Source organism: Callithrix jacchus, chromosome 7 (assembly GCF_049354715.1).
Source record: "Callithrix jacchus isolate 240 chromosome 7, calJac240_pri, whole genome shotgun sequence".
NCBI classification, from domain to species: domain Eukaryota; kingdom Metazoa; phylum Chordata; class Mammalia; order Primates; family Cebidae; genus Callithrix; species Callithrix jacchus.
Genome location: NC_133508.1, coordinates 151,932,017 through 151,954,810, shown reverse-complemented (window position 1 = coordinate 151,954,810; position 22,794 = coordinate 151,932,017). Strand labels below are relative to the sequence as shown.

At 38.3% G+C, this 22,794-nt stretch overlaps 1 protein-coding gene across 15 annotated transcripts in view; it reads right to left on the bottom strand.

Annotated features, from left to right (window-relative positions):
- Positions 1 to 470: 470 nt before the first annotated feature.
- Positions 471 to 22,794, bottom strand: part of HIPK1 (homeodomain interacting protein kinase 1) — a 59,037-nt gene continuing 36,713 nt past the window's right edge. For 6 of the 15 annotated variants that reach the window (XM_078332803.1, XM_009001926.5, XM_002751261.7 and 3 more), the window contains exons 6-16: positions 21,999 to 22,183; positions 21,506 to 21,668; positions 20,507 to 20,732; positions 16,351 to 16,472; positions 15,272 to 15,406; positions 12,516 to 12,658; positions 10,279 to 10,461; positions 9,581 to 9,787; positions 8,020 to 8,261; positions 6,323 to 6,453; positions 471 to 5,246 (exon numbers count right to left, since the gene is read on the bottom strand). In XM_078332803.1, coding sequence (XP_078188929.1) covers positions 4,758 to 5,246; positions 6,323 to 6,453; positions 8,020 to 8,261; positions 9,581 to 9,787; positions 10,279 to 10,461; positions 12,516 to 12,658; positions 15,272 to 15,406; positions 16,351 to 16,472; positions 20,507 to 20,732; positions 21,506 to 21,668; positions 21,999 to 22,183 — 2,226 coding nt within the window. In that variant the 3' untranslated portion in view covers positions 471 to 4,757. The remainder of the gene's footprint in view (positions 5,247 to 6,322; positions 6,454 to 8,019; positions 8,262 to 9,580; positions 9,788 to 10,278; positions 10,462 to 12,515; positions 12,659 to 15,271; positions 15,407 to 16,350; positions 16,473 to 20,506; positions 20,733 to 21,505; positions 21,669 to 21,998; positions 22,184 to 22,794) is intronic. The other 9 variants (XM_078332804.1, XM_054236677.2, XM_054236676.2 and 6 more) reach the window with 4 other exon arrangements.

The window sequence follows — 22,794 nt, the reverse complement described above, 5'->3', positions numbered from 1 at the left end:
TTCAGACAAACCCCTATTTCTTTATTGGGAGAAATTCTATTCACTTTAGAATCAAGAGAATCTGATCAGAGAGGTTCCTTCTCTAAAAAGGACCATGACTTTAACAGTACAGCTTGAAAGGAGGGAAAAAAATACCATCTTCCTGTGGTGACTCATCTTTTCATTCTGCTACTGCTATTTGGCAAAACACGTTAGGAAGCAAAGCTTAATTAGCCTGTCTCAGAAGTCTTCTACTTCTTTCAAAGGGTCAGATCCAGATGATGTCAAGTAAGGGCCCTGGACACCACTGCCTCCTTGGGAAGTATTCCCTACCAAACCCTATTCATTTCCAGTATGGAGATTTGTATGAAGAATGAAATTGTCTCTTAATACTCTACTGATGTTCAAATACAGTATGTTTAGCTACTTCAAAGATGTCATTTGTTGATCCCCTTTGTATCCTATAACAGAAGTCAAAAACAGCCACATGATTCAGAAAATTTACCCATTTTATTGATGCATTGCAATTGCTCTACATTTTACCATATTATGTAGAAAATACTGAAAATACAAGCTACTTTGTAAAACCAAAGACAAACATTGAATCCAAAGATAAACTATGTTTTACACAATGGACCCTTTTCCCACAGTTAGTATTAAATTTTAAATATCTATTTCTTTTGTTAAAATGATTATTTTACATACTCCCTAAGTACATCTGCATTACAAACATAGCTCAGTAATTCTCAGAAACTATCTGTTTCTAGAGGCTTGTTGTAAAAGAAAGCGCACAACCAAAAAAAAGGGAGAAAGCAAAAAAGGTTTAAATCGCACACAATAACTAGCATATCAAATACATTTAATAAAGTAGGAATTCCATTGCAATATCAAGGATTCAAAGCAGAAATACTAACATTACATATAATGTACATATAATGTACTGCTACATGTAGTGAGATTATTTTTTCAAGCTGAATTGAAACCACATATTATATAAAGTTTAGCAACAAACAACCATGTAGACATGCTGCACCATCTATCAGTTTAAAACAAAAATCAAAATAGGAAGCAGGCTCGGGCCACTCCTGTCACTGAGAGGCAATTTCATTTCCTATCCTAAAACAAACCATCTCAACTAGCAAATTTTTCCATAATAATGCTGAATAAAACACACTTTACTGTGCTTGCATGGCTAAAGGCAGTCAATCTTAGCCCCTCTAGTGGAGGACAATGGATGAGCAATCACAAAAACAGGCTCAGAATGGCCAGACTGTTTGAAATGGGAGTTCATATTCCTGGGGTTGGTATTTCAGCTGAGCACTGAAAATGGCATCACCTCCTGGGAGCTATTAAAAACTCCGGAGTGACCAAGTGTCCCTTTGAGCCCAGAGTGGCCACATTGAACCCTTCCACGCTTCCTCTCTCACCTGAAAGGGGAGAAGCTCAAAATGCAAGTTCTGAGAGAGGACTTAAAGCCCTAAGCTGGTTTGAGGTCAGGTCACTGTGACCCAGACCAGCTGCTCACTAAATTCACCAGGCTTCCCTCCTTCCTGTCAGGGCCAACAATGTTAAGCCCCAGGGACAGAATCTAAAAGACATGTGAGCACATACACATTAAGCAGACACAGGTGGATATGTTGGAAAATTAGAAATGCCAGTTTGCAGACTAAAGACTGAAAAATCTCTAAAGTTTTTAAAGCCACACACTGCTAGTCAGATGATTAAGTTAACAATACAAGCTCCTGGTATTATCTTTTTCTGTGGAGTCTGGACTCCTAAGTGGTATCTGCTTGTTGGACTGGGGTGCAGGAATGGGGTTTTGTTTCCTGCGTCTCATTTCTTACAAAAACAACAAATCTTGTCCCTTGTAGAAAAAAGATAGGAACAAAAAATTTGTCCTTTAGAAACTAGACCTGTGTTCAAACAATAAAATCAAAATGTGCTTGGCATAAAGGAGACACAAAGATCACACATGTTGACCAGAAAACTGTATGACACTAGTGACAGAAATTATACAAACTGCTTGACTATCTTGACCAATATAGTGCTGAAAACACAACTCAATATAGTGATTTTTAAAAATAAAGAAAACACAACATGTTCCTGGTAGGCTGTACTGACTACCTGCCCCATCTTGGAAGCCCTTACTCCTTACAATGAAGAAACTCCAAATACTTTGACAGCTCCTCGGTGTTCAGCCTGGTACAGAGCTGGCTGACCAGGCTCCATGAAATCTCCCATCTCCATCCTGCACCTCCTTGACACCATCTCTGTCTACATAGAATCAGTCCTAAAATTCTCTCTCAAATATATCATTTTCAATTCAGATGGAACACACCTGTATTTTAGGATTAACCTTCTTTCCCCAAATCCTTTATGGGCAGGAATGTCCCCATCCCCAGTACCTTCTACTTGACCCAGATCCATGCAGGAGCTGAGAGTACAAGGACAATTTCACAGCTTGAAGGGCCCCAAAACTAAACAAGCTGTTAAAAAAGAAACCTCAAAAGCCTCAATGACTCAACAGGCTTTGGTTCCTCCTCCATATTCTTCACCAGCTAAGAAACCTTTCTGTGAGTTCCTTGTCACGAGTGGCACCACAAAACTCCTCCTCATAGTATGGGGACATGGTAAGCAATACAACAGGCTCTTTGGTATAAACACATCTGTTATATGTTTTTTTCAACAAGCAAATATTTTACTAGGAATGTCAACTATTTGCAGGAAGGACTGCCACATGGGAAAGGGGAAAAAAAATCATTCTAAAAGTGATTGCACATACTTTAAAAGAATGCATATTTAATATTGGCTTGACTCCTCTCACCTGCTTCCTGAATTCTCACAGAAGCAAGGTAGCAATGCACAGTGAGAGAGCCACATGGGGAAAATGCTTCTGTGAGAACTCAGCTGAGAATCCAAAATGGAAAGGAGCAGAGGTGGTAGTAAAGGAGAAAAGCTGCTGTTTTTATTTTTCAATGTTGGCAGGGAAACTGAGAACAATGCATTTACACAACACAGCTACTAATCCTGTTCTGACACATCCCAGTGAACAACTTAGGGTCCACGGGGGGCTTGCTGGTCCATCCTAAGGCAAGCTCACTGTAAACTCTATTAACCACTACATTATCATATAAGGCACTACAATAAGGGAAGGAGGGAGAAAGGGCAGGAAGAGACACACACTGAAAAACTCCTCACCAGACACACCTGTGCAAAACAATTCCAAGGTTCTCCTCTCCTTGCAGGCAATGCCCCTGCTCAATCAGCACTACAGTAATATGCTCTAATATAATTGCAATTAGTTCACATACATTCCAACAAGTATCAGTTCATTTTGGTTTAAATACAATGGAGACATCAGTCCATCTCCGGGGTAACACTGGAGGATCACATACACACTAAGTACACAATTCAAGTGTAATCACTACACATTTGATTACAAATAACATTTTGGATTAGCAGGAAAAATTGCTTGTTATATTTTTCTAATCAATATGTACATATTTAATCATGTAAAATATTAAAACACCACCATTACAAAACTTCTAAAATATTTTTAAATTCAGTAATAAATTTTTAAAATATTTTTTGCAATTCCTACATGCACTTATTATATAAGTCTTAATAAGAGAGCATTCAATTTGCTGCTGGCATACAAAGGAAGCTACTTTAAAGTATAAAAGCTATACACAAGAAATGTTCTTATCTGGTTTCAGATTTTTTTAGCTTTCTCCCCAAACAAATCACATAAAACAGAAGGGAGAGATAAGGAAAACACAGAGGTGTATTACTGAAAATTCATACTAATCTTTAGGCAAAGCTCATCAATGCCAGTATCTTAGAGATTTTGCATATAATAAAACAACCACCACCATATAATAATAACCACCTTAATAGCTTTCCAATTTAATAAAAATTAAGCTGAATCAGAGAGAAAGACTTTTTAAAAATAATTTTAAAAATAATTCATGGTGCTTCATTTAAAAAGAATACTTGGTGCTTTCACATAGGTATGGATTCTCTCATATTAAGTTACCAGCAAATGGTGAGCTGCCTTTTAAACACTACTTTATAACTAACACAGGAGCAACTGAGAGAATCCCAATAGTAATACAGACTAATACGTAACCAGTTTTGCAAAAATAACAATTGCCCATTAAGTATATGACATTAAAATAAAACTCAAACTCTGTAAGTTTAAATGTCCAATAAACAGATGAAACTTTGAGGATATGTAAAAATATAGACTTGTGTAAGCTGCTTTTAAAATAAAATAAGCAAGTAAGTCTGAGTTTATAAACAGTAATGATTTTTCTTTTCTTTCTTGTCATCAGATTTCAAGTCCTTCTATCAGTACTTTTCCTGACCAGCAATCACAATAACACAAAATGAAATAAAAAGGGGCTTCACTTGCTTTTAAAAGCATTTACAGAAATCAAGTCAGAGAGACAAAATATTTTTCAGAGGGTAACTTTGAAACAATCTCTCTTCCTTGGTAACTGCAGAAGATGGGCATCTGAACTCTTCCAAGTACCAAAATTGCTGTCACAAAAATAAAGAATTTAAAAATAGGGCAAACTTTGGGAGACTACAACAATGCAGTCAACACTGAGACAGGTTCCCCCAGAGAAAAACCTTCTGCTTCAGTGGGCCCCTGCAGAACAAGTTGCTGGCTAAGAAGTCTCAAGAGGGTAAAGGAGTATCTCACCATAGCCCATTATTAAGAACTCAGGACCAGGAGCAGGTAGCCATGACTCCTCCTCCCTCATGCTCACCAACTATAAGTAGGAATACTGGCTGATCTTGGTAGGACTTAGTGGGTATCCAGTGTAAATTGCTGAGCCTCGGGAAGACCCAATGTAGGACTGGGTGGCAAACTGGTGTTGGTACTGAGCAGGGGCCACGCTGGCAGAAGTGAGGAGGCTGGGCCCAACACTGACAGGGACCTGGTGCACTAAAGTGCTGGGGTGAGTAGTATAGGCTGCAGCATGCCTTGAGGAGCCCTGGGGGGAGAAAAGATGAGCAATGGAGCTAGTAGAGCCCAGTGCAGCAGCAGAGGTGGGGGCAGCATAGGTATACAGATGAGCCTGGCTTGGAAGGTGAGCAGGGGCTGGGGCCAGGTGTGGGTGCCCCGTTGAGTGTAGTGGGCTGCCATGCTGGAAGGTGTAGGGAGCTTGGGAGAGCGGGGCCACAAACGCCTGCTGCCTGCGGGGGGCTGGGTTGCTGCTTCTTTCCTGCGAGGTTGGAGCCGCTGATGACTGCTGGTTCTGGAAAACGAAAGAAGTGAGGAATCTTGAGGTCACTCCAGCTCAGGGCACCAAAGGCCAACTTAAGATCTCAGGTCCTGACTTGTACTGTTTCCAAACTGGTATAGCATATAAATAATTCTCCCAGACTGGCATTGAATGCTGTCAGAAGTCAGCCACCCATCCCTCTGCCTCTTAGCCAGACAGACCCTAACCTAGCTCAGGTAACAGCAGTTCGCTTATCAGTATGACAGGAAGCGGGAGAATCAAGAGATCATAGGGTTCCCCACTCCTGCAAGTTAATAACTGGTGACTCAACTCACCCTATTCTGGCATCAGTAAATTTGAATTTTCCTAACCTTTTTATCTTACCATTGCTTTATTTTGTTCTCCTCCTCCAAGTTCTTCATACCCCTCTTGAAATGTGGAGCCTAAAACACATGCACTAACTCAAACTCACATTGCACTTGCATGTGCTCTCTCTCTCACATCCCTTCATACTGACACTTTCTCACTACTGGTGAATATCATAGAAGCATTTGAATTTTAGCTGAGAAAAGAGTGAACACAAATAGAATCAAATAATCAGAGAAGCAGAAGGGAGGGTTGGGGCACACCAAGGGTGGTTTGGAGATTGGGGAAGTCCCAAATCCCAGACTCCAGCAACAAGCAGGACCTAGAACCAGTTGAATTTTGTGGCCAATGAGCTTTTTACAGTCTCTTAACTCAAGTAAACAATGTAAGAATAAGCTTATTTACAGCCTGGAAGGTAAAGAGAATTTGGTTTCAAAGCATATGCCTATCATAGGAATGGTTAAAGCATCCTAGGCTCTTTCTAAATCCCAGACGTTTCTCTAATCTTCCAGGATTGACTTAGGGAGGTATGATGGAAAACCTAGAATGTACATCCCAAACACGCTTAGAGTGAATGAAGAGACGTAGCACATGCAGATACAACACAGACCACAGAACACAAAATTGTTTGACACAGAAAAGGCTTCATTTGGCTTTATTCAGGATCCAGCCAGAAGCAGGGTTCTCCAGAAAGTAACAACAGTGCAGGACCCAAACAGAAGGCAGCAGCCTGTAGCACTTACCTGGCTAAGGTTGAGTGGCTGTGCTGCACTGGTCCCCCCACGTTGAGCTCGGTATCCTGTGGGGGTGATACAGCATCCAGATGACTGCCCACTCACTGAAGCCACTGGCTTGGTCTTATTGCTCAGGAGACCTAAGAAAGGGTCAAGCTTAATAGTTTACACCAGAAGAAAATAACCTGTATAACCCATTTCCTTTCTGTCTTGGCACAAAGATCCACACAGGATCTTCAAAATGTTCACTTGAATAAAAATTATAACTATAATCATTTGTTATATACAAGGAATTACTGGAAATACAAATATGCTAAAACACCATCCCTCTGTCCAAGAGTCTATTGTTTTATATAACAAGCCCAGAAATGATCATGTGAAGCTGAGAAAGCTATTAGTAATTCTTAGGATATTAAAGTGTCAAAAGGGTTTAAAAGAAGGCAAAATTCTATCTTGTTGGGCAGTCTTCAAATTCTAAGAAATTACAGGACAGTTGAATGTGAAATTTTGCTTCATTCTGTGCTCATTAGGAAAACTGGAGCATTTATTCATTGTCTCATGTGATAGTCTGTATTCTTTGGACCCAAGAGCACACAGAGGTCCTAATAATTCTATTCAGTAGCATGGCATCAGAAAGCTCTCTCACTTGTCTGCAACGGGACAACTGTTTACTTCTAAGAAGAATCACACATGGCACAGCAGGTGTGATGAATAAAAAAAGAGAAAACTTTTTATTAAAAAGAAAAAAAAAAAGAATCACACAGAGGTGTAACACAATACCCTCAAATTATAATCCTGTTCATATCTATGGCAGTAAGATAATTATATAATAAAACATAATTTATACAAGTATGGCCCAGCTTTATGTTGACAGCTAAACTTCGCTATTTTCTTCCTTGGTATGAAGTTGTCACTGAAAAGCAGCTGCCTTGACAAGACTACATTGCCTGGGCTCACTTGCATCTAGGTGGGGCCATGTGAGAAGTATTCATTATTTCCACTTATTTCCAAGCTAAAGAGGTTAAGATGTATGTGCCTCCATCAAAGTTTCTTTCTCCTTCTGACTGGATGCTCAGGTTTTGAACACTTATACCAAGAAGTTACATAAGAGAGGAGTAAAATTCTATTATGTTATGCTACAAAAATCTAGGATTTGTTACTGCAGCTACCATTACCCCAACTAAAACAGTAACTGAACCAGGGAGCCTAAGTCCAGTATCTAACAGAGCAAAGAAAATGAAGTAATTAGGCTGGTAATAAAACCAACAAAAGCATCACTGCTATGATACTGGGTGAGAAAAAAAAATCTAAAAGATATACTGTTTTCCAAAAACACTTTTGTAGTCATTTTTAATATTATCAAGTCCTGTCCACATCTCAATTGCCAAATTCAAATCAGGCAAACCTAACTGCCTGCTAATTCTTCTTGCAATATCACACGTATTGTCTGCTCTCTCCCATCAGCATTGAATGTGTTGCTGAGACTACAATCTCATTTTTATATTAATCCAAGCAAAATAAACACAGGAAGATAAAGTGATGGCCAAAAATAATTTCACATTCCAGGAAACTGATTTCTGAATTAAGGACTCTTTAAGAATGTCTATGCCACTGGTCTCTACCACCAACATAAGTGGATTATAGCAAAATATTTAAGCAAACACACATCAAAGGAGAATTCAACTGAAGCTGCGAAATATACTTACCTGAGGCCTGGGTTGCTACAGTGCAGTCACCAAGCTGAGTTTTCAGTGGAGGCACAATGATGGTGCGGGTACCAGTGCCATCTGCTACAACTCTGCCAGGCCCCTCCAAAAGAGGTCCACTATTGCCTCGGAGAGCGTTCAGGGTATCAGTGGAATAAGGGCTGCTCAAAGAAGAGTCAGAGTCTGGAGAATCATTGACCGTGACATAACTGATGACATTAGACCTTGGCTTCAGGCCAGAGCTGAGGAGTAGAAAAATACATGAAAATTGAATTGCTGTGGGGTTTTTTGGTATGTAACAGGGTCTTGTTCTGTCACCCAGGCTAAAGTGCAGTGGAGTGATCACAGCTTGTTGCAACCTCAACCTCCTGGGCTCAAGCTATCCTCCCACCTTAGGCTCCCAAGTAGCTGGGACTACAGGCATGTACCACCATGCCCAACTGTTTTTATTTTTTGTAGTGATGAGGTCTCACTGTTTCCCAGGCTGGTCTCAAATTCTTGGACTCAAGTATCTTCCGCTTTGGCCTCTCAAAGTGCTAGAATTACAGGCATGAGCCACCATGCCCGTCTTCAACTGCCCTTTTAAGCAAGTTTCTTAGATGGTCCGTAGCTGGTTCTCCCATAATAACAATGATGATAAAGATGGTAATAATGATGATAATACTAGCAGCAGTAAACGTCTGAGTGCTTATTACATACTAGGCACTACTCTCATGCTCTACATACATCTCACTGTATCCTTACAACAATCCTATGAAGTAGGTACTATTAATTTCATTTTGCAGATGAGGAAACTTAAGAAATAGAGAGATGAGGAACTTGCCCAGGGTCAAACAAGAAGTGATGAGTGGTGAAGGCAGGATTTAGACCCAGGATGGAATGACTTCAGAGTCCACGCCTCTAACACCTCCTGTAATGGTGCGTCTACCATCTTACAGTTGGTCATTTTGTACTAATAGGCTCTAAATTCATTCTTAATTTTATCTTTCAAGTTCATTTAAACTTCATTTATATATGACTCTGTAAAGTCTCCTAAGTTACTTTCATGTGGGAATCCTACCTTCTCAGATAAAAGCAAGAGGTCATCCTCTTTTCTGTATGCCCAACACCAAAAGCCCCATCAAAGGCTATGCTTCCAAAATGTCTTTTTTTTCCTCCAGCCCTTCCTTATTTTGGAGGTTGGGGGGAGCGGGGTGGAGTCTTGTTCTGTCACACAGGCTGGAGTGCAGTTGCACGATCTCAGCTCACTGCAACCTCCACCTCCTGGATTCAAGAGATTCTCCTGTCTCAGCGTCCTTAATAGCTAGGATACAGGCATGTGTCACCACACTCAGCTAATTTCTGTATTTTCAGTAGAGATGGGGTTTTGCCATGTTGGCCAGGCTGGTCTCAAACTCCTGACCTCAGGTGATCTGCCAGCCTCGGCCTCCCAAAGTGCTGGGATTACAGGCGTAAGCCACCGCACCCCACCAGTCCTTTCTTTCATAGCCAAAACTGGGCCCACTTGCCTGAAGCCAACAGTCTAAGACCAACAGAGCCAAGAACCATTCACTTATCTTACCTACTGGGCTTGTATTTGTTGTCCTCTTCCTCATCAGTGTCACTTCGGATAGTGATGACACTTACAGGAGGGCTAGGAGTATCTGGAATGATGATGGGCTGATGCTGATCTTGGGCAGGGACTAAGGAATTATAAGAAGATGTGGTACGGAGAGGACTGCTCCCAACCAGAGAATAGACTTGGGATGGCAGAACATCTAGAGAGGACCTGTAGAAAAAGTTCACAAGGGAAGGTGACTCAGTCCGTGGCCTTCCAAATTGTACATCATTTCCCCAGACTGCTTTCCAATTTACTCTTGATTCCCTTATTCCCTTTTACTTAATCATTAAGCAAATACATTTAACTATGTAAGTTCCAATGAAAATAAGCACCACGATGGCCAGAGTTTCCAGGGACAAGAACACCAAAATACAAAATAAGTTTTACTTTCATAAGCCCTTTATTCCAGGATTAAATTTTACTCTGTAAAGTAAAGTAAAAACATCACAAAATGCCCTAGATTCAAAGTGGCAGCAGAGAGGAAGACCATCATAACCAGGACACACCTGGTGTACATGCCCAGATGAAATGATTCGCTCTTCCTCAATTGGGCAGCTACTTGCTGCTTCATATCAAAAGTATCTATACACTTCCAAATACCAGGCGATGTATCTTTCAAACTGACACAGTTTTAACTATCAGCTATAACACAGACTTACTTGGAAGAGACTGGAGCTGACTGCTTATTCTTCTTCGAAGGAAGGGAACTAGATTGTTGCTGTCTGACAACATGGGCAACACCAACATTCAGAGGCTGAGCAGTAGCCAATGTTACATGGTTAGTCAGCAAGGATGGCTGCTGCATGATAGTGCTGTACTGGTTGCCATGAGAGTGGGCATTCCTGTGCCAACAGAAAGAAAGAAGAGTGAATTCCAAAACCACTGAAAAATCAGGACTAAAAAGACATCAAAAGCAATTACACAAAATGCAACTGCATTTTATTTTTTTAAAGTTGAACACCTACCATCTGATAAGGGATTAATAACCAGGATATATAAAAGGCTCAAGGCCAGGCGCGGTGGCTCACACCTGTAATCCCAGCACTTTGGGAGGCCAAGGTGGGTGGATCCCGAGGTCAAGAGATCGAGACCATCCTGATCAACATGGTGAAACCCTGTCTCTACTAAAAATACAAAAAATTAGCTGGGCATGGTCATGCATGCCTGTAATCCCAGCTACTCAGGAGGCTGAGGCAGGAGAATTGCCTGAACCCAGAAGGCAGAGGTTGCAGTGAGACGAGATCGCACCATTGCACTCCAGCCTGGGTTACAAGAGCGAAACTCCATCTCAAAAAATAAAAAAAAATAAAAGGCTCAAACAACTCTATAGAAAAAATTCTAATAATACAATCAAAAAAACGGGCAAAAGATTTGAAAAGACAGTTTTCAAAAGATGACTTACAAATGGTTTCACGTCTGTAATCCCAGCACTTTGGGAGGGAGAGGTGCGCAGATTACTTGAGGTCAGGAGTTTGAGACCGGCCTGACCAATGTGGAGAAACCCTGTCTCTACAAAAATACAAAATTAGCCAGGCGTGGTGGCACATGCCTGTAATCCCAGCTACTCGGGAGGCTGAGCCAGGAGAATCGCCTGAACCTGGGAGGTGGAGGTTGAGGTGAGCCAAGATCACGCCGTTGCACAGCAGCCTGGGCAACAGAGCGAAACTTGGTCTCAAAAAAAACAACAAATGGCAAACAGGCATATGAAAGGTGCTCAACACCTTTGATCATTAGAGAAATGCAGATCAAAACTACAATAAGATATTATCTCACCCCAGTTAAAATGGCTTATATCCAAAAGACAAGCAATAATAAATGCTGCCAAGGATATAGAGAAAAGGGAACAACTGCTGGTAGGAATGTAAGTTAGTACAGCTACTAGGGAGAACAGTTTGGAGGTTCCTCAAAAACCTAAAAATTGAGCTACCATATGATCTAGCAATCCCAGTCCTGGGTGTATACCCAAAAGAAAGAAAATCAGTATATCAAAGAGATATCTGCACTCCTATGTTTATTGTAGCACTGTTTACAATAAGATTTGGAAGCAACCTACATGTCCATCAACTGATGAATGGATAAAAAAAAAAGTGATTGATATACACAATGCAGTACTATTCTGCCACAAAAATAATGAAATTCTGTCATTTGCAACAACATGGACTGAACTCAAGATCATGTTAAGTGAAATAAGCCAGACACAGAAAGACAAACCGCATTATTCTCACTTATTTGTAGGATCTAAAACTCAAAACAATTGAACTCATGGACACAGTAGAATGGTTACCAGAGGCTGGAAAGAGTAGTGGAGGGCTAATGGGGAGGTAGGGATGGTTAATAGGTACCAAAAAAAAAGAATAAGACCTATTATTGATAGCACAATAGGGTGACTATAGTCAGTAATAACTTAGTTGTACATTTTTAAATAACTTAGAGTATAACTGGATTGTCTGTAAGTCAAAGGATAAATGCTTGAGATGGACAACCCATTCTCCATGATGCCCTTATTTCACATTGCATGCCTGTGTCAGAACATCTCATGCACCCCATATATACACACACACACACACACACACACACACACACACACACAAATTAAAAAAAATTCTTCATTATAAAAAATAAAGTTGGGGACCTAGATTACTAGGCTTTAGGATCTCACTATATGGTTTCTAATCACTTAAGACTCTCTTTAAATCTGGAAGAAATGATTCCTGACCTTAAGAAGCTGTTTTCCTATATTCAAAGTTTTCTTATAAGACCATCTTCCTAGCCTGATATAGGTTCCAAAGGCTTCCAACAGAGTCAAATTTTCCTTTGTCTCTCTCCTTATTATCAAGTGCTCCCACCCTATGGGATCGTCCCCTAGAAATCTCCCAGAGTAACATAGGGCACTTGCCTCCAGTCAGCTAGCTGCTGACCACTCCCCATGGCCTCTGGAATCATTGCTGTGGGCTGGACAGAGTTGTGTAGAGCTACCCCAGGCAACTGTTGCCAAGTTGAAGGCAGGAGAATTTGCTGAGTCCCTCCAGGCCACGCCTGCTGTAAGGAAACACACACAAAAAACATCCAAACTTGACTCATTCTTGGCTTTTTCTTCTTTTTTTTTTTAAAGAAAGAAAAATTCATATCTTAAAAGAAGTTGCTTGTAGATTGTTAGCTTGCAGAGATTAAAAAAGAAAGGTCCGAGGTGCTCAAAGCTATAAGTCTTATGAACGGGGAAAGAAAACATACTGCTTTCTCTTGCCCACCCCCATAACCTGACCACCCAGGTATTAAAGAAAAGAAGATCCCTGCAGCTCAGAACTTCTATTATACTGCAGAGAAAAGGAGTCTGAGAGTTTGGAGATAAGAGCTGGTTAAATGCTGAAGTTTCATTTTTACAACAATTCTAAAATATACCCCTAAAAAGAGTTAAGAGGACTCCCTTAAGATTAAAATTGTTTTCATCTAACTGCCAATCCGATTATCAGATCGATACAACTCATAAAACAAAGGGCAGAGGTGTTCCCTTTTTTAAAAGGGTAGTAATTGGAAAATGGAGTCAGATGTGGATGACCAAAGGCCTAATCCTTTTGGGGAAAAGAAATCTTATGTCAGCAAGAAAAAGCTAACTTCATCATTTATAGCCACAAAATGGAATTTTAAAATAAGGCAAAAAGATGTTTATGAAATAGATGCAGACAGCATCATATTTTGTTTCTAATAGTTACCTAAAATATGTTTTTATGTATCATTTGCAGGAATATTTTCACATAAAAACTAATCACTACAATAAATGATTTCTAGTTTTTAAAAAGCCATGTCACTTGCAATAAACTGAGCAACAAATGTTTTCCATACTTCCTCACAGAAATTCTGGCATTTTTTTTTTTTAAAAAAAAAGGGAACAGATTTGGAAGTTTCCTTTTTAAACTTGAATTTTGCAGTACGATTACCTACAATGCTTGGGTACATATGGTTCTGTTTCTTGAATTTCAAATTGTAAGACCATCAACACACTGTTTTAAAAATATTTCTGCAAGTAACAGATCCACTTGTTACAAATACCGGTTCCAAACAAGAAGCCTTCAAAGCAGAGAAACTGCAAACACGTCTGCTACCATAAGCAAAATTTAAAACACAACACAACAAAACAAAACAAAACAAAAAATAAGAGAAGTATGTTAAGTCACACCATGCGTCTTTCCATAGCCAACACCTGCACAAGACAAAGCATGTAGTTTAATACAAAGCAAGAAATAACATTCCAACGTGAGGCAGAAATCTGGCGTTCCAAGCGACGAACTGTTTTGACAGAAGAAGAACAAAAATATGCAAAGCTTAGCAAATGGCTAGTGCAAACTTAAGAGAAGCAGCAAAGGAGAACTGTCAACTAACATTCCAACCTTGAAACTACAAATGAGTGAGTTAAAACCAGTGGCTTGGATCAATCAAGTTGGAAATATATCTGACTCCCTCACACTCAGGTTTTCTGCTTACAAGAAAATTAATCTGGAAGTGACAAGACTTTTAAACTGAAAACCAAATTTCAACTATGTTTCTGGAACTGTTTTCACTCACATGAATACTTAAGAAATAACGAAAGAAATTTAAAACTACTTTGAAAACTGAGAAATAACAGGATTCAACAGTGCCTTTCAGGTTTCTGGATGCTTACCTAATTTTACATTTCAAATGATGAAATGCTGGATATCCAGTCAACAACTCTAACTCCCCCATATAACCAAAACACATACAAAAAAATCACTCTTAAGCTTATAGATCCTGAAACACACCTCAAGTTTTGTTTGTTTTTTCTATCTCTAAGCCCAATACTGCAATTGTAGCTATATTAAATAACTATTCCCCATGACTTTTAGTAAGAAATATATTGCATTTGCATAGTTTGTTGGTCATATTTTCATCCTTTGTATAAATATCTATTTGTAAAATAATTAATCCCTCCCAAAACTCCTAAAAATGTGTTCACTTTTAATTTTAACCAATAGTATGACCTACAATATGATCTACGTTCTAAAGGGAATATCTTTAAATGTAAGATATAAGCTGCCACTGATCATGAGTGGCAAAAAGAGCTATCTTCATGTGTCTACAGAAGGATAGTTAATATCAACTGATAAAGCAATAAATTAAGAGTATCTTAGCATTTCCACATGCAAAAAGTTTTAGAACATTAAAACAGCAAAAAATGAGAAAGCTATCTTGCCAAGGAGTTCAATTTTGGCCATCCAGGTACCTGTAGCTGAGCCCAATTAAAGGCCATTTCCTTCATTCTCAAGGATCACAGGGTCAAAGATAAGGCAGAAAACAAGTAACAGTGTTGAAGCTCTTCTGAGGCTACATCGAGAGCTTGTATCACACTAGCCTGGCAAAGAAGAATGAAGGGATCTGGCTCCTTACGGAGCCACACAACCATCAGAGTCAGACAGTGCTTCAGCAAATGTTGGGAAGGAAAACAATGAGACATTAAAAGATGTAGCAAAAACACAGCCACAAGATGGCACATGCTTCCATGCCCTCTGCAAAGACTAAGCAAAAAAATTTTTTTGAAAAATAAACCAGAATAAAACAGAACAAAAACAAACAGGAAAAAACAAAAAAGAAAGAAACCAAAGAAACTCCGTTAGTAACACAATCAAGTGAGGGAATTACCAGTACAGCGGCAGTCTGTTCAACCAGCGCCGGCCGGCCGGCTGCGCAGCTCAGAGTAAAGGGCACCGCATACTGCGGCGTGATGGTGGCTACTTGAGGGTGGAGAGTTGCTACCATTAGTGGTGTACAGCTTCCCTGAAACGTAGATTAGGCAGGTGAGTGAAACAAACACGGAGGCAGGATATCTGGATTCAGAAGGGTTCTCATTCCCCCCAAAGTTATTACTTAATAAACAATAATAATTTGATAGCACCTAAAATGCATATACCACACACAACCTTCCCCCTTCAACTTTGTACAGCATTGGCCCACAAAGTCAAATGCCAAAGGCCTAAAGCAAATAAGTATAGGAATCTTCCTTGGACTAGATTCAGGGATAAGTTCTATGAAACAAAGACATTTATTAGGAATTCTTCCTCCTGTTCACAAAATAGGGTTTTTGGATTTGAGAACTTCCTATGTGTCATAGGACACAAACATTTACATATAAAATATAAAATATACTGTGTGTTGCTATTTAAATATTTCACAATTTTCTCTATCATCTTAGTTGAACGTTCTGTAGCAAGTATAAAGGTTTAAAGCTTTCTACAGTCTGGTTAAACACAAGGAATGAAGGAATGCAATACGTGAAGAGGCATCCTGATGTGATCCAGCCTCTCAACTGTGATGAAATTCTAAGAGTGAGCAAAAGGGACACAAAAGGTGCAAAAGTAGAACCTTATATTTTAGAATCAAAATGCTGCATACTTATCTTTATATGAGCTACAAGATTTAAAAAACAAACAAACCAAAAAAGAAAAACTTCATCCCACAGAATTAAGTGTAAACTTACTCAGAAGACCATTTCTCAAGAATGTCTGGATATTTATCCCTGTAAGTCTAAGGAAGACAATAGCAGAGGTGCAATAGTGTTAGGAATAAGTATATTATTCCATAGAGATGTTTCATTTTAAGTCCATTGAATCATGACCAAGAAATATCTTAGAGTCAAAGGAAATACCATTTTCTAGGACAAAATATCTGAATCTCAATAGTGTTGCAGCAATATTGAGCATCCACATTGCTCTAGCTTTTACCTGTGTAAGAACTCCTGACTGAATCTGTAATGGCTGAGCAGCTGGTGCCTGGGGTACAATTGGTACAGCATTATCCATCCTCACAGGGAATCCAGAATGCTTTGTTGTTGCTTGTAGTCCAGCTGTTGAAAACAGTATCAAAACAGTATCACAGTTAAATAGTTCTGCTAGGTCTGGGAGTACTGTTTGTTTTAGATTATTTTGTTTTTAGCCTTTCTGTTCAAATAATCCACTATTCAGGTTTCATCCCAGACACTTAGGACAAAGAAGTTTCATTCATACAAGTCTTGGAAGTTAAGAAAAGGGAGACTTATTCCCTTCAGATTAGGTTAATGGAAAGATGTTTGATACAGTGAGGGTTGGCTTAAGAGAATTCTAAATTTTTTTTATGCTACAAAATTTAAAACACAATATCCATCCCATCCCCATTAACAGTACAGGCAAAAACAAACAAAAAAAACCTTCACTTAGTAAATTACATTCAATTTTTTTTTTTTTTTTGAGACAAGAGTCTCACTCTACCACCCAGGCTGGAGTGCAGTGGTGCCATCTTGGCTTACTGCAACCTCCACCTCCTGGGTTCAAGCGATTCTTCTGCCTCAGCTTCCCAAGTAGCTAGAACTACAGCCACCCCACAGCTAGTTTTTGTATTTTTAGTAGAGATGGGGTTGCACCATATTGGCCAGGGTGGTCTCAAACTCCTGACCTTGTGATCCACCCACCTCAGCCCCCCAAAGTGCTAGGATTACAAGCATGAGCCACCACACCCAGCAATATAATTCACTTTTTAATCCACTAGGAGAAAAAAAAAAAACTTGTTTTTAAAAATCTAATCTTTAAAAGCAAAGGCTTAAATATAACTTTTAGTAAATTAAGATAAGAAAGATCATGAAAGCTCTATAATTTATAAACTAAGTTACCTTTTTATTTAGAGTGTTTTCCCCACACCTCAAAAAATACAACCTAGTTCACAATCAGTCGTATTATTTCATTCTTAACCACGCATGAACTGAAAAATCATGCCTAGGATAAAAGTATTTTAAAAGCAGACATTCTGGTTTATAGAAACTTTCTCCTACTTATTTTAGAAATCAACTCTTGTCATTGACATCTAATTGGGCTCTTTTGTAGTCAATGGACAGCAAGGAAAATCAGTAACTCTTCTTTATAACAGTGCCTTTATAGCAATGATCATGTCTTCTTTATTTTTTTATTCATTATGCTCACAGAACAAATGTTGAATAAATCTTTCCTACAAACAGATCTCATTCTGGGGAAAAGCGCAACTAAATACAGTTCTTTTCGCCAAGACTTGAGAGCCTTCAGTTTATTCTGTACTTACTCTATCAAAATTTGCAACATAAAGAACTTAAGTTTCTATTACACTTCCAATTCACTAACGTATGCAATTTTGTTAAGTGAGGATACAAAAATTTTAATTAGAAGACTTCTTCAGTGACATTTTCTCAACTATCACCAACTAATTTTTCTTAATATTACTATGAAGGTATCAAAGGAGCATAACTCATAGACCACAATACTGCCGTTTTCAGCAAGAATCATCATCAGTCTTCTAATTTTCCAGTTCACTAACTTATGAGTAACTTAATTACAAGTTGTCATGAAGAAAAATACAATCCAGCAATGTACAAAATAAGAGGGCATAGTAAAATCAGAATTAAAACACTAACAGTATCTTTTTTAAAGTTCTACTTATATAAAAATAAAAAGTAACAAATTCATATATCAAGATTAAAAAGTTGCCAGCCATGCTTCCTTAGGCAATGTTATCTAATAAGAAAGCTAAGCCACACAAAATTCTTGCCTATAGTAGGACAAGGACACATGCCTAACTACAAGACATTGGTACTGTATAAAAATTGATTTTACAAATTGGTAAAATTTAGGAGGAAATATTCATGACAGAAGCTCATCTATGGCTCCCAAGGCAATAAAGCAAAAGGTGACAAAATTATAGAACAATAGTTACCACTGAGCCAAATGTGTATCTATTTTGGTCAACCAGCATAGTATGAAAAGTAGTATGTATAGTACCGGCCTACAATTGTGACTCTAATGCATTAGATTGCTACTGTATTTTAGCCCAAAACTGGAAACAAAGCATTAACAAAAGGCAATACTGTTGGAAGGCTCTCCCTGGCTTCTGACCTAAAAAGGATTATACTTTCATTTTTTGTTGTTATTTTTGTTTTATTTAACACAGTTCTTTAAATAAAGAACTATGGAAATATGAAAACAATAAATTGCCTAACTGATGAGGTTCTATCCTCCTCTAAGTATAGGCATCCTATAAAAGAACAGATGGTACAAGAAAAGTGGGCAACCTGGAACAGAACACTGTTGGGCAGAAATGAGCAACTAGCGGTGGCTGGCAACTAAGAGGCAATAAGAAATAATACTTCAAAATACAGAAGCTGTGAATTCCACTGCCTGGGTTCAAATCATGGTTCTCCAATAATTAGTTATAAGACTTTGGGCATATGAAGGAATAATGCTCAAAATTCTCATCTATAAATTGGGGAAAATGGCATTACTCACCTCCTAGAATTGTTAGTGAACATGAATTAACATATGTAAAAGCACTTAGAACATTATCTGGCATATGGTAATAAATATCAGCACCCTCATCATCACCTTAATTTTAAAACTCCTTTTTCATTTGGAAAATTTTAAATATGCTCTACTAGCTCCTCAAGTTATTTAGACTTCCTAGATAGGAAAAAAAAATTCCAAAGCTTATACTACCGAAAAGGGTTATCCCACTTTTCCCCTCTAACTTCCTTAGTTTGTATTTTGTTTTGTTAAAGGAACTCAAAAGTTCTTCTGCTTCATCTCTTAAGTATCATCTGAGAAGCAGCAGAAAACTTCAGGGTCCACATCTGAAAATTGTTCCATTGAAACTCTTTGGAAAAAGTGGTTGAAAGGAGTGACTAATCTGCTAAGCTGAGTAAAAGAATCACTCAACATACGACAACCTCAAGTACAGAATTTACTATTATGAAGCATACGCAGAAAATAATTTGGTAAGTTAGGCTAAGTGTGCATTTACGGATTTCAAATCTGTTCCTCCACTCTCCCTGTGGTTTCTCCCCGGTTTACATCGCTATCGCTTTCCTGTCCTCTTGGTAATCTGTCAGACTCCTCTAGCCCCTCTTTCCTTCTGCTTGCTCCAACTGTCAGAAACCAAACAAACAAGAGAGTCACAGTCAATAAGTAACTGATGTAAAAATGCTACCTGCCTCTATGTAAAGTGTGATACGAAACACCTGAATCCTGGTTTATTCTCACAGGGTACTGACACTGACCTTCTCTTGGGTAAGTCAAGCGTGTCATCAGATTTTAACCTTAAAGTAATATTTTTCTAAATGGCTTACCAAATGATTGAACACACATTTCCCATATTTCAGAAAAAAGAAACTGGACAGACTAGATTACAGAACAACAATATGAAAATAAGAAGGATGGGAATGTGAAAATTAAAATCTTATTGCAACATGGGGACTCAGCCTCGTCCTTCAGCTATTCTGTTCCTCTGTTGACAGGAGTTTGCAGGAACTATATGATTCGTAAGCTGAAGCAGATAATCTTAATGCCTTCCCCAGACAAGCACCTCAGCCTATAGAATTTTTTAGTTCAATAATGATTTTTCTTAAGCACTTTAAGACGTTTCCATATTCTTAAACATGAATTTTACATTTTAGAATAAAATCATTTTTTATTGGGAACATAATTTCATTTTATAATAGAATGATATGGGGAATAAGATCCAGTATTTAGCAATTCTGCTTACAACAAATTTTTTCAAGTTGTATAGATTCTGTATATTGACAGATACATGCTTGTATAAGATATATGACATTGACACAAGGGCTCAATGGGCAAGAAAACTGGTATCAGGCAATTCAATTAAGGAAACATAAAGTGAGCCCTTATAATACATCAGACAGCATTATAATTAGATAAATATCCAATGTAAAAAGGGAAAATCCACTTTGTGATATCACCCAATTTTAGTTACCTTCATCATCAGAGACAAGACTTAAAACTTTTCAAAGATCAGAACTAAACAACTAGAGCTGCCTAAAGCAGGTAGGTCTGATACAATACAATATGATACAGGCATTTCCCCACTTACTTTGAAACGCAGGTGGACATACTATAAATGTCTGTTGGAATGGATCTGTCTGAGTACAAATCTGGGTGGTTCCAGGCTGCAAGGAAACACCCTGCTGGGCAACTCCAGGAACTGGTGCAGCAGATGATGGGTACAAAGCTGACTGGTAGTTTAGCAGTGAGACATCTGAATTAGCCAGAGAAAGAGTAGCAGCAGCTGCAGTAGAACTGGAAGCTAGAACACTGGCCTAAAAACAAAAGGATGATATATGTACACTGGTGTTAAGTAGAGACACACAATAATTTTACATATACAGAATTTATCTAGAAAAACACAGAATAATATTTTAAAAAGTAATGTTAACTGCCTTTGAAATAACTCTCTGCTTAAGAAACTTTCCCATTCCCTTAATCGAAGGCATATTATAAGGTCAAATAAGCAAATAAAGAATGACGAATGGTCCTCGTGCTGGCTGTGGCTATATAAATCCCAACTACTTTTGCACAAAATACTGCTGGATGGAAGATCCCACCAAATGTCATCCCTCTTCTATTTAAAAAGTAGACCTAGCTAAGAAATTGGGAAGTTTACAACTTCAGAAACAAACCTAAACGCAAATATCACTGGCTAGCAAACAAATGCAAAATTACCCTTAAAGTTAATGATTGGAAAACTTTCAATATAGTAACAAGAGATATAAAATCCTTCTGCTAACAGGGAGAAAGTTATTTGGCTAAAGTTAGTACAACTAACAGCAGTAAGTAGTACAACAGTCAGACCCCATTTATTTGACAATGCTGATATATGAGGGCATGGATTAGGTCTTTATATTGAACTTTTTTAGTCTGTGTCTGGTAGGTATTATCAGTCTACCCTGTTTTCCATCAACTTTTGCCAAGTAGAAAATTTTTAAGAAGCAATAAGACCATCAAAACAAAAATTGGTTCTTTACCTTATCCTGTATTCTTACTAGGTCCTATCCCACTTAAGCTTGAGTTTCCAAAATTATTTACTCAATACCTGATTGTGCACTGTATTGAGCTGATTGCTGAAGCTCATGGTTAGATTTGTGCTTGTATTTGGAGCAACATGTGTAGTGAAGGGACTCTTGATCTGACTCACTGTATCATACATGTGAACCCTCCGCTTGCAGATCTCCATGTTCTGAAAACAAGACTTAACACTGAAAAAGAGATTAAAGATTCACTAAATTAATGCTGAGATTTAAACAGAGAGAAAATTACTCAAGATGAACACAGATCAAAGTTTTTTTCCAATCACTTTCAGATAAATAAATCAAGAATTTTTATAATCATAAGAATGAAGAAAATCACAAAAATGAAGAAAAATACACATCTAATTTTTATCTTACAATGTTTCAATGAGAAAGAAAAGCACTGCTGAGCCAGATTTATAAGCACCAAAGTGGTTGGCTCACTTGATAGTGTCACTGATAAGGCGGTAACTCAACAAAAAATCACATGGCAAAAGCCTCAGAATATTCCATACTCACTGATTGCTATGCGGAAAATCCAAAAGGTGAGTCATTGTCACAAACTGGTGGTTAAGAGTTTTTAGAGGGGTAATTCTCTTATCTGCATCAATTGTGAGCATTTTTTTTAACAGATCAATGTATTCTCTTCGGTCTGCCTTCTCTGCCAACATGTCTGTTCCCTCTAGGTCTGTAGACATATTCACCTTCCAAAGAAAATTTAGAAATATTGTATATACTTCTTCACTTAACCTTTAGTACTGACACTACATAGCCGCTTTCTCTCCAAACTACACACACACACACACACACACACACACACACAAATATGCTTTTTCTCCAAACTATATATATATGCTGTCTCTCCCAAACTATGTATTATTACATGATATATATTATCATTACATATGTAATGATCGTATATGATACATATATTAATGATCATATATGTATATGTTCATATATATATATGAAACACATAACGTGTGTGTGTGTGTGTGTGTGTGTGTGTGTGTGTGTAATGATCAAAAGAGAATCCTGGGGAAATTCTTTTTATGACAGTGTAATCATTTTCACAGGAGGAAGCTTTTTTTATTCTGCTTAATTAAAATCTTCACCTAAATTCAATGGTAGAAGAAAGCTAAACAATTTCTTATCATTAAAAATTTGGGGGCTGGGCACGGTGGCTCATTCCTGTAATCCCAGCACTATGGGAGACCAAGGCAGGTGGATCACCTGAGGTCAGGAGTTCAAGACCCAGCTTGGCCAACACAGAGAAACCCCGTCTTTACTAAAAAAAATACAAAAATTCGCCAGG